Source organism: Monodon monoceros, unplaced genomic scaffold (genome assembly GCF_005190385.1).
Source record: "Monodon monoceros isolate NGI ecotype Baffin Bay Population unplaced genomic scaffold, NGI_Narwhal_1 Super_Scaffold_8, whole genome shotgun sequence".
Lineage (NCBI taxonomy): Eukaryota > Metazoa > Chordata > Mammalia > Artiodactyla > Monodontidae > Monodon > Monodon monoceros.
The window spans coordinates 50,449,247-50,462,042 of record NW_021703785.1 but is presented as its reverse complement, the minus strand read 5'-3'; the positions used below and the strand labels follow the sequence as shown (position 1 = coordinate 50,462,042).

At 40.0% G+C, this 12,796-nt stretch overlaps 1 protein-coding gene across 5 annotated transcripts in view; it reads right to left on the bottom strand.

Moving 5' to 3' along the window:
* Positions 1-5,887: 5,887 nt before the first annotated feature.
* NAA16 (N(alpha)-acetyltransferase 16, NatA auxiliary subunit) overlaps positions 5,888-12,796 on the bottom strand; it is a 69,945-nt gene continuing 63,036 nt past the window's right edge. The window contains exons 19-20 of one of the 5 annotated variants that reach the window (XM_029210044.1): positions 12,629-12,726; positions 5,888-6,001 (exon numbers count right to left, since the gene is read on the bottom strand). In XM_029210044.1, the coding sequence (XP_029065877.1) occupies positions 5,990-6,001; positions 12,629-12,726 (110 nt within the window). In that variant the 3' untranslated portion in view covers positions 5,888-5,989. Of the gene's footprint in view, positions 6,002-10,150; positions 11,775-12,628; positions 12,727-12,796 lie in introns of those variants that run through there. The other 4 variants (XM_029210043.1, XM_029210042.1, XR_003791711.1 and 1 more) reach the window with 4 other exon arrangements.

The following is a 12,796-nucleotide window of genomic DNA, read 5'->3' as shown; positions in this document are numbered from 1 at the left end:
ACACGAGATTCTCTGAGGAACCGGAGGCTCCAGTTCAGTGTTTCCCAGCATTTTGGACATTTCTGTACTCTCTTCATGAACTTCACTCTATTGCTTACTTGTACTTTTAAAAAAAATAGCTGTATTGAATTGCACACTCACCATTTATACAATTCAGTGTTTTTTAGTATATTCACAGAGTTGTGCAACCATCACCATCAACTAATTTTAGAACATTTTCATCCTCCACAGAAGAAAGGCCAGACCCACTAGCATTATCTCCCCATTCCTCCCCCTCTACCGGCCCCTACCTGCAAGCACACTTAGCCCTAAGAAACCATTAATTGATCTACTATATGTCTCTATGGACTTGCCTATTCTGGACATTTCATGTATATGGAATCATATAATTTGTGGCTGGCTTTTTTCACTCATATAATGTTTTCAAGATTCATCCATGTTTTAGCATGAATTAGTACTTCAATCCTTTTTATTGTCAAATAATGTTCCATTATATAGGTATATCTCTGTATTAGTCAGGGTTCTCCAGAGAAACGGAATCAACAGGATGTGTGTATATGTATATATAGAGCTTTTTTTAAATTTTTATTTTATATTCGACTATAATTGATTTACAATGGTGTGTTAGTTTCAGTATGTATACATATATCTATTCTTTTTCAAGTTCTTTTCCCATTTAGGTTATTACAGAATTTTGAGCAGAGTTCTCTGTGCTATAGAGTAGGTCCCTGTTCGTTATCTATTTTATATATAGTAGTGTGTATATGTCAATCCCAAACTCCCAATTTATCCCCGCCCCGCCACCTTTCCCCTTTGGTAACCGTAAGTTTTTTTCTAAGTCTGTGAGTCTGTTCCTGTTTTGTAAATAAGTTCATTTGTATCATTTTTTTTAGATTCCACATATAAGCGATATCATATGATGTTTGCATTTCTCTGTCTGACTTACTTCACTTAGTATGGTAATCTCCACATCCATCCATGTTGCTGCAAATGGCATTATTTCATTCTTTTAATGGCTAAGTAATATTCTATTGTATATATGCACCATATCCACTTTATCCATTCATCTGTCGATGGACATTTAGGTTGCTTCCATGTCTTGGCTATTGTAAACAGTGCTGCAATGACCATTGGGGTGCATGTACCCTTTTGAACCATGGTTTTCTCCAAATACATGCCCAGGAGTGGGATTGCTGGATCATATGGTAGCTCTATATTTAGTTTTTTAAGGAACCTCCATACTATTCTCCATAGTGGCTGTACCAATTTACATTCCCACCAACAGTGAAGGAGGGTTCTCTTTTCTCCACACCTGAGAGAGATTTATTTTTAAGCAGTTGGCTCATATGATTCTGGAAGCTTGGCAAGTCCAAAATCTCATGGAGTAGGCTAACAGGCTGTAGCCCCAGGAAAGAGCTGCAGTTCAAGTCCAAAGGCAGTCTGTGGGCAGAATTCCTTCTTGCTCAGGGGAGGTCAGTCTTCTATCCTCTTTGGGCTTTCAATGGATTGGATGAGGCCCACCCTCATTATGGAGCATAATCTGCTTTACCCAAAGTCTATAAATTTAATGTTAATCTCATCCCCAAAATACCTACACAGAAACATCCAGAATAATCTTTGATCAAATATCTGGGTACAATGGCCCGGCCACGTAACCATATCAAATCAACCATCACAACTACGTTTTATTTATACATGCACTGGGTGATGGAAATTTGTGCTGATTCCATTTTTTAGTTATCATGATGCTGTTGTGAACATTCATGTACAAATTTTTGTGTGGACACGTGTTTTCATTTATCTAGGAGTGAAATTACTGAACTAAATGACAACTCTATGTTTTACATGTTGAGGAACTGCCAAAACGTTTTCCGAAGCAGCTATACCATTTTATAGTCTAACCAGCAATGTATGAGGGTTCCAGTTTCTCCATAACTTTGCTAATACTTGTCCTTATCTGTCTTTTTCAATATAGCCTTTCTAGTAGTTGTGAAGTAGTATCTCATTTCCATTTTCCTGATGACTGATGATATCAGACCTCTTTTCATATGCTTGTTGATTGGCCTTTTGTATATATTCCTTGGAGAAATATTTATTCAGATCCTTTGCCCATTTGTTAACTGGGTTATTTCTCTTTTTATTATTAAGTTATGAGTTCTCTATATATTTGGAATACAGGTCTCATATCTGATATATAATTTGCAAATATTGTCTCCCATTCTGTGGGTTGTCTCTTCATTTTCTTGATGGTGTCATTCGTAGCACAAAACTTTTTACTTTTGCTGAAGTCTAATTTATTTGTTATTTTTCTTTTATTGCTTATGTTTTTGGCTCAGATCTAAAAAAACATCGCCTAATCTAAGGTTTCAAAATTTACTTCTATGTTTTCTTCTAAGAGTTTCATAATTTTAGCTCAAATAGATGTGTCTAATTTTGATTTAATTTTTGTGTGTGGTGAGAGGAAGGGATTTAACATCATTCTTTTGCATGTGGCTACCTAGTTGACCCAGCACTTGAACTTTTGCTTTTATTACCTAACTTTTCCTGAAATCAATTCATTTTCTGATGAATTGATTTCAGGAAAATAAATTATTTTAAAAGAAAACGTTATAGCACTACCGTAAGTGTAAAGCTACTATTATTTGCCATAAAAAGAGGGGAACATAAATATAAATACTAAGAAAACAAAACAACCCTATAAAATGTTAGAGATACAGATAACTGCTAAAGGCCTCCTTTCTTTGTTATCAATAAAAAGGGAACTCAGTATTAGAGAGTTATTAGGGATATACCAGCACCAAATGGAGATGTTCCAAGTTAGAAGGATAAAAAGAAGGAATTAAAAAGGAAACATTTGTCTCACTGAGTGATTTGGGGTGAATCAGGGCCTCCTGATGAGTGAACAAATAGGGAATTCCCTATGCCCCCTAAGCGTGGGTCCCGCCCGGTGGGAAACCCTTCTCTGTATCACTAGCATCAACAGTAATGGAAAGAACCTGGGCTGACGGGGGAGCCCACTGTGGGTTTGATGGCAGGCTCATCATCACTTATCACCTGATTCTGGGCAAGTTACTCAGCCTTTCAGAACACTGTTTGCTCAGCTGTCCCTTCCGAAAGGGTGGTCTGAGGATTTAATATTGAGGTATATGGAAGGCAGTTCAACAGAGGGTAGGCATAAAGAAATGTGAGTGCCCTCTCACCAATTCCAGAAAAACAGAGAATCCAATACCCAAGCAGGGTTTCCCAAAATATGGGATGCTAGTGGCATTGGGATCTCCCTGGAGAGGAGATTCCATTGCACACAGTTGGGGGACTGCTCTCATAGACCTGCCTTGGGTCTCTATGGCTTCTGTCACTTCTGTTTTGACAGACTGGCCTTGGTGAATTTTCCATTCCTGAAGACACATCCTCTGACAACCACTCCCAAGGTCCTCTCAAGGCTCGGGGAATTTGGTTTTATGAATGACAGGAGAAAAAAGCTAAAAACATGGAAAATCCAAACACACTGCCAACAGAAAATATCTAGCTTTGAAATGGCAAACTCCTTAATTAACGTTAAAAGTCCATTCTAGAGGCTGGCCAATGAAGGTAATTACAAACGAACATATGAATAAAAGTCTTCAGAGTGTAATCCTCCAGGTTACAAATATCAACTATTTAGTCAGATTTTGTTAACTGATTTTCATGTTGCGAAAAAAGTCTAAATATATGATGGCATTTAACAAGACAGTAAAAAAGAAAGTGTTCTATATCTTGACCTGACTGGTGGTTAGACACACACACACACACACACACACACACACACGTGTGTGTGTATGTATATGTGTGTGCATGTGTATCCATCATATTGCACCCTTAAAATTTGTGTTATCTCTCAATAAAAAATAAATATAAGAAATTACTATAAAAAAAACACACTGCCAAAGATTCAACCTTCCTAAAGACAGTAGCACCATCCATGGTCTGTGCCACTCGCATCCTCTTCCCAACCCCTGGTGACAAATACTAAGAAGCAGAAACAAGGTACCCAGGCTACCTGTGGGCTGCAGAAAGGAGGGCTGGAAAATCCCAGCTGAGAATAACCAGTTCCTGAAAAACCACAAGCTCTTTCCTGCCATGAAGAGTTACTGAGCCCTTCCCTCTGGACTGCGCCAGGCAAGGTGGGGTACAGATGAGACAGGGGATACAGGATCCCATACCTAGAACCTCTCTGCCCAGGTGGGGAGATGAACCGCACAGGAGGGGGTCCCAAGGTGTGACATCTAATCTGAGTCCAGGGGAAGGATGGAGAAATAGTGGCCAGAGAAGGAAAAAAAGCATATATTCTAGAAGACCAATGGGTGGAGAGGCTGGAGAGCTAAGATGCACAGTGGGGTGGAGGGTGGGCCTGAGGGGGAGAAGGCAGAATGGAAACAGATATCAGAAACTTGGTGTTCTTTCTTTAAAACAATCAATTCCATCCCACCCCCCATTAGGTCCTGTATTTCCGATTCAGGTTGGCAGATGAAATCCTGACCCTAGCCTTGAGCCTATATACTCTCCTAGTTGGCAGTTGTTAATTAAGAAAGGTACCGACAGACCAGAGAAGCTGTGGATGGAGGTAGACGACATGCTCACCAGAGCGGTTTAAAACTGGTCAGAAAAACCTGGGGGCTGAAAACACTCAGGAGAAAGTCTTTCTGGAGCCTTGACTGGAAAGTGTACAGTCGTAACCATCCTGTTGTACAGTTTACATCCATGAAGGTAGGTACCCTTACAAGATTGCCTCTGACAAATCCCTTTGGAAGCATGTGGCCTTTTAAAGTTTACTGTTCTCTCCTGTATTGTGTAAGCATTTTGCTTTTTGGTTTTTTTTGAGCTATAGTTGATTTACAATGTTGTGTTAGTTTCAGGTGTACAGCAAAGTGATTTAGTTACATATATCTAGTCTGAGTTCAGGGGAAGGAGATATATATATATATATTTTTTTCAGATTCTTTTCCACTAGAGGTTATTACAAGATATTGAATATAGTTCCCTGTGCTATACAGTTTTTGTTGTTTATTTTATATATAATGTATCTGTTAATCCCAAACTCCTAATTTATCCCTCCCCCTCCACTTCCCCTTTGGTAACCATGAGACTCTTATCTATGTCTGTGAGTCTGTTTTGTAAATAAGTTCATTTGTATTATTTTTATAGATTCCACATATAAGTGATATCATACGGTGTTTGTCTTGCTCTTTCTGACTTACTTCGCTTAGTATGATAATCTCTAGGTCCATCCATGTTGCTGCAAATGGCATTATCTCATTCTTTCCTGTGTTGTAGAAACTTTAATCTCAAAACATTTCATGTGAGGTGGTAATGGTATGGTGGTTATAGAGGGGAGAAAAACCAGAGAAAGGACAGCATTACTAGAATCATGCTGTTCCATAAATGGGTTGGGGGAGATAGAGGAACAGATGAAATCATAATGGCAGCCGCTGGGGCCAAGTCAAGTGGACATGGACCCCTTTTCTCAACCCTTCCCCAATTCATTTCACTCAGTTGAACCTGGGTGAGGGGTACATGGGTTTTTTTTATCCTATTCTCTCTACGTTTTTGTATATTTGAAATTTTCCATAATAAAGAATTTTAAAATTGCCTAATTGATTATCATGTAGCCGGATGTACCAAATTATATTTAAAATGTATTTAAGAGGTATTTGTTGCTCCCAAAGTATTTCAAGTTTAAATTACTTTGTTCAACTGAAGACCCTGATTGGATGGATGATGAATAGATAGATTAATAAACAGATGGAGGGATGCATGGTCAAATTGCTGCTAAAATAAAGACTTGGTCTCCGGAGCCCTGGCCACAGCTCCAGAGTGCACTTACCCGCCCAGTTCTAACGTACTAACCCTTGCTGATTCCATCTTTGATTTTCCTTCTAAAGCCAGATCTCTGTATCAAGACAGACAAGATGCTTTTCTCTCCCCCTTCAATTTCACTTAGGCTCCTTCTGGGTCACTGACATCCCTGAAAAATGTGAAGTGGTGACCTCAAGATGAATGGCTCCAGGGCCTGTTACCAAATCCCCCAACAACCTATTTTCAAACAACAGGCTTAAATTACATCCTAAATGTGGGTGTTTGCTGTTATTTTTTAATTTTTATTTATTTTATTTATCTTTGGCTGTGTTGGGTCTTTGTTGCTGCACACGGGCTTTCTCTAATTGTGGTGAGCGGGGGCTACTCTTTGTTGCCATGCGCGGGCTTCTCACTGTGGTGGCTTCTCTTGTTGCAGAGCAGGGCTCTAGACATGCGGGCTTCAGTAGTTGTGGCATGTGGGCTCCGTAGTTGTGGCTCGCGGGCTCTAGAGCACAGGCTCAGTAGTTGTGGCGCACAGGCTTAGTTGCTCTGCGGCATGTGGGATCTTCCCAGACCAGGGATCGAACCCGTGTTCCCTGCATTGGCAGACGGATTCTTAACCACTGCGCAGGCAGGGAAGTCCCATTGCTTTTGCCATTATTAAGATTTCCTGCTCTTCTTCCCCATCCTGACTGCTTTTCCTTTGGGAAATTAATAGAGGTCTTGCATGCGCTCAATCACTGGTTGACCCCCCATTTGCTGAACTCCTATTGTGTGCTACTAAAAATTAGCAACACGGAACCTGCCATGGATTTTTTTGTGGTTCTATGAGGATTTACTGTTAACACAATTGCTTATATGAGGATAGTGGGGTTTTCAAACTCTTTGGGGTACACTTTCCAGTGGTGTGCTGGAGCTGGCTCATCCAGGCTCCAAAGAGCCTACTGTGGCTTCTCTTCCCAACTTCCCAACTCTGTATTCAGGGACGCTAAACGGGCAGCTTGAAAACAGCCCTAAGAGGAGTATTTGCACCACAACACCAGCACATTCTCCAAATCAGGGCTTTCTCCCCTCTCCCCCTCAACCTCAGAGCCATTTATTAAACATCTACCAGGACACAACAGACTTTCTGCATGTATTACCCCATTTTCTCTCTGCACTAGTCCTTAATGTAAACAATTTACTCATGAGAAAAGCCAAACAAAAACACTAACTGCAGCACAAGACTGAGTGAAAGCTGCAGCCCAGTTCTTAGGACTCCAAAGCAGGGGCTCTTCCCCCGACACCCCACACTCCCCCCTGCCACCTCCTCCCCAGCCACCCTCCCAACTGTGGCTCTCCTTCTCTCCTTCTCTTCTTTTCCCTTCACTTTTGCCAACCAGATTTTAAGGACAAGAAATAACAAAACAGAAGATGAAGTGGAAACAAGGCAGGCTATGGCTTTTAAAAAATATAATTTTTTAAAGTAAATAACAAAAGTAGCATATAACCTAGAGAGTAGCACTTGTTATAGGCGCCATTATTCATAAGGACCCTCACAGGCTAGCCTGGGGGATGTCATAATATGTATTGAAAAGGGTGGATATGGGCAGTGATAATAGTTACTCGAAAGACCAGTAGGGGTCTTCTCTGGTGGCACAGTGGTTAAGAATCCGCCTGCCAATGCAGGGGACACGGGTTCGAGCCCTGGTCCAGGAAGATCCTACATCCCACGGAGCAACTAAGCCCGTGTGCCACAACTTCTGAGCCTGTGCTCTAGAGCCCACGAGCCACAGCTACTGAGCCCGTGCACCACAACTACTGAGCCTTCATGCCACAACTACTGAAGCCCACGTGCCTAGAGCCTGTGCTGTGCAACGAGAGAAGCCACAGCAATGAGAAGCCCATGCACCACAACAGAGTAGCCCCCGCTCACCGCAAGTAGAGAAAGCCCGCGCACAGCAACGAAGACCCAACGCAGCCAAAAAAATTTTTTAAATAAATAAATAAATAAGACCAGTAGGATATTAGAAATGAAAAAAAGAATTATTAGCAATAGATTTATTTATATTCCAAACAATAGAGACTATAGATAAAGGAGACCGGAAACTCAGAGCCTTGGGATTTTTAATCTCTCTCCATATATCTCTGAATTTGGTTTCTTTCTCTTTTTTCATTATCTGAGTACCCAGGTGCTGTGAAAAATATGAAGATGACCTGTTAGAACCCGCAAGTTGAATTTTCCAGGCTGGTTCCAATTTTAAATAATTATGTATTGTATCAAAACCCTAAATTTGTTACCTAAAGTCATTGAATATTTATCTTTTCATAATCCTTTTCCTATAACCATTCACAATTTTTAATATGATTTATGAGGTTCAGCCTGGGTCTTTGGTTCAGGAAACACAGCCACTGTATTGGGGACAGTCCTGATCCAGGGCATTTGTGGACGTTGGAAGAGCTGGCTGTAGTTTCCGATTCAAGTTGGGTGAGCTTTGAAGAAGCAATTTCTTCTTTGGGCTCAGAAGGCTCCAACAAACTACCTTGCAGAGAAATAAAAAAGAGATTCAAACATTTACTAAACTAAAGCAAACAGCTCCCATTTACAGACTGTTGCACAGCAGAGGCAGGCTATTACCAACAAGGTACGGTGGGGAAATGACTTGCCCAAAGTCATCCAGCTTGAAGAGCATCACCAACCAAGTTGAAAGGCAATGCCCGTCTTCCTCCAAAACCTGTGTTCTTTCCTCAATGCCCTGGTCTCAGATCATGTGCTGGGAAGAGATATGTGAAGAACTAGGAAGATGTTCCTAAATAAAGCAATGAATGGTCTCCCTGATCCTCCTGCTACTTCCCTCCAGCACAGCCACCCCACGGTCTGCAAACCCCTCACCTCCTATCTTATCAGCTCCCAGGATAGAGCGTCTCAACATCAAAATTAGTTCCTTAAAGGGAGCTTTAAAAAAATGTCTAAGGACGGGCTTCCCTGGTGGCACAGTGGTTGAGAGTCCGCCTGCCGATGCAGGCGACCCGGGTTCGTGCCCCGGTCCAGGGAAGATCCCACATGTCGCGAAGCAGCTGGGCCCCTGAGCCATGGCCGCTGGGCCTGCGCGTCCGGAGCCTGTGCTCCGCAACAGGAGAGGCCACAACAGTGAGAGGCCCGAGTACTGCACAAAAAAAAAAAAAAAAAAAAAAAGACACGCCCAGAATAAAAAAGCCAAATTCTGAAGTTATCACACTGTCACTTGAATCTTTGTCTTTTCCTATCTGTTCTGATAAACTTGGCAAGATCAACAAAGGACTTTTTGTGTTGAGACTAGAGGCTTCACTTAGTACTTAGTTCTCAGATGCCTCTCCTTTAGGTTTATCATTATTCTCTTTTAGCTTTCCAAAACTAAAAGTTGGGGGTAGGCTGGAGGTAGGGGATGGAGGGACATGATACAAAACCCTGCCTCTCTTATCTAAAAAAGATCCCTAGCACATCCCAGGTTTACAATGTTTTATACTCAAAGTGGCATGGGAGTAGGTAGGAGAATAGATACAACCTCTATACACAGAGGAATATACTACTGGATCTCACTAATCCCAGTGTCACTCTTTATCCTGCCTTCCATACCTTAAACCTAACTTCTCACATCTCCACTGTATCCACCCTATATATTTCAGAAACTCCAAATGATCCAAACGAAATAGTTTTTAAAGACTGCTGTTGAAAGCACAATTTCCATATTAATTATGATTAACTGGCATCTTTTATAGAAATGGCATCTTGCTGAAAGTAACATGACAAATTACATGTTTCCCAGGATATTCAGTAACAAGATAGCCTAGTTCTATTATTATTAAAACTCTGAAAAGAAGCCAAGCTGCTGTGGCACTAGAATATATTGGTAGTTGGTTATTTTTTTAAAATAAACTTGTAAAAACTAAGATAATTAAGTTTTTACTCCCTCAAAGAAAAAACATTTTGCAAAAATATTGTGACAGGGCTTCTCTGGTGGCGCAGTGGTTGAGAATCTGCCTGCCAATGCAGGGGACACGGGTTCGAGCCCTGGTCTGGGAAGATCCCACATGCCGCGGAGCAACTAGGCCCGTGAGCCACAACTACTGAGCCTGCGCATCTGGAGCCTGTGCTCTGCAACAAGAGAGGCCACGATAGTGAGAGGCCCGCGCACCATGATGAAGAGTGGCCCTGGCTTGCCGCAACTAGAGAAAGCCCTCGCACAGAAACGAAGACCCAACACAGCCAAAAATAAATAAATAAATAATAATAAAGAAAATAAAGGAATTCCTTAAAAAAATATTTTGATAGTGTGAAACAACACAAACACAAATAAGCAACTGTGTACAAAATAATTTATTATAGCATTACATAGGTTGGCATTATTTTACAGTAAGTTTTTTTCTCTCAACATTTATGAATCTAAATATTAGCTCAGAGTGAAGGAAAACCATTTTAATTAATTGTTTCTCTAAATAAAATCTCCCCTTTTGAATTTATATTTGCCTTTAAAAGGAAGTATTAATGTTACAGACATTTATACAGTTCTGAAAGAAACATATTCAATGATTCTATTACTGTTTTCTGTACAAGATAGAACAAAAGCTACTACCCCCCCCCAAATATTGCTCAACAATACTATATTTTAATAGTTAAACTAGCTGATAGTTTAAATTCTCATTTTGCTGATATAAAAATGTATTTAATAGTCAATGCATGGCTATAAGAGTAAGAATATCTCATTGTAATTTGTATTTTACCCTATTATGCTCCCTTGAAGCACTCATATACAAACTACTTGGTAACGCAAAGCAATTTAGCCAAGAAAGCATAACTCTTGCCTGGGGGTCTTTAAGACTGATCTAGATACGCAACAAATTTACCAGTGAACTTCCATGATTAAGAGGCAAACAGATCCCCATATTCTGAATCATCAATATAAAACTGGAGTACCCCTGTTCAACAGAAAATAGCATTTTCACGGCTATTAAAAAGGAAAACGGTAAATAACAAAAAAAGTAAGGTGGACAAAAGGTCAAACTGAAGTAAATTTTAAATAAGTATCCGTCAAAAGGAGTTCCATATCACTTCTGACATATAGTTAACACTTTAATATTGATGTGCTTTAATAAAAAGCAAACAAACAATAACAAAACAAACCAATAAGGGATCAAAACATAAGACTCTGAAACGAAACCCAGATCTAAAAAAAATAATACAGCAGAGCTGTATGCAACTTAGGTTAATTAAGAAATTATAGTTATGATACGAAGTGACAGCACCAATCACAATGCTGATAATTCAGAAGTTTAAGAAAGCTGTACAAGTATATAACAGGTAATTTTAAGAGCTTTTAATGTAAATTGGCATAGTCGGATAAAGAATAAAATAAGCTTACAGCATACTCCATTTAAAAATTCTATCCAATACAGTTGATCTTTGAACAAAAGCAAGAGTTAGGCGCACTGACCCTCCCTCCAAGCAGTCAAAAATCCACATTTAACATACAGGTGGCCCTCTGTATAAGCAGTCCTTCCCTATCTGAGGTTCTGCATCCCTGGATTCAACCAAGTGAAGATCGCATAGTACTGTAGTATCTCCTATTGAAAAAATCCACATATAAGTGGACCCTCGAAATTCAAACCCATGTTGTTCAAGGGTCAACTGTACTTCATTTCATATCTATATTAACATACAAGCTGGAAAAGAAACCCTGATCTGAATTCAACTTTGAGTTTTACAGAAGTCAACTTTCTACGGGATTTCAAATTTCACTTGCCAAGACATCACAGTTAGCTGTGTGGTTTAGAGCTGCGCTATGACCGCCGACTTCGCTCCCAGCAGGCAGGAAAGCAGAAGTAAAAGGAAGCAGGTTATGACAGGCCATCCTGTATTCTTCATACTGAGAATTACAGTTCCCAAAGCTGCCATCAAGCAGTGCCTCAGAAACCTTTATTAAAGTCTATTTAAACAAGGGAAAAATAAAAATTATTTTAAAAAAAACTCTGGTTAATAACTATTTTAATCAAAAGATGCAATTTGTTAATTAAGCAAGAGAAAACCAACAATGCCACACTCTAAAATAACTTCTTGCTATCTATAATAAGTAATCACCACAAAAAAAAGAACATTTAAAAAATCAATTCTACAAAACCTTAAAAAAGCAATAGGGAACTTGCCTGCTGGTGCAGTGGTTAAGAATCCACCTGCCAATGCAGGGGACACAGGTTTGATCCCTGGTCCGGGAAGATCCCACATGCTGCAGAGCAACTAAGCCCATGCGCCACAACTACTGAGCCCAAGCACCACAACTACTGAAGCCTGCGTGCTCTAGGGCCCGTGCTCCGCAACAAGAGAAGCCACTGCAATGAGAAGCCTGCACACCACAATGAAGAGCAGCCCGCGCCCAGCAATGAAGACCCAACAGTCAAAAAAAAAAAAAAAAAGGGTGATAGAATTCTAATACTTAAAAAAAGTGAGTCTCTGAAACTGTGACCACTGAAAGTGTCCTTTATTAATAACAATAGTTCCCATTTACTGAGTGCTTACTATATGCCAAGCACTTCACAGTTTACTATTTCAGTTAACACCAACTCTGAGATAGACAGTATTTTCATCCTCACTTTATAAATGAGGAAAAGGAAGCTAAGAAAGGTAACTTGCCTAACATGACACAGCTCATAATTGGTAGAAGAGCTGAGATCCAAATCTACACATAACTCCGAAGGGCCACTCAAGAATTATGTTGTAAAGATATGTTTTGTTAGATCACTCAGTATCCACAATCTCTGGGAATCAGTGTGTGAAAACTCTTACCTTTACATTTTTATCTTTTATGGTTTCATCCAGTCTAGTGGCAATAGCAATTGCTTTCTCTTGCCTTGACTTGTCCAGAAAATACATCATTTTAGCACCTGAAATACCAAGACATTACCAAATGAGTGCATTCCTATGTCTTACATTTGAGTTGATTTATACTTATCA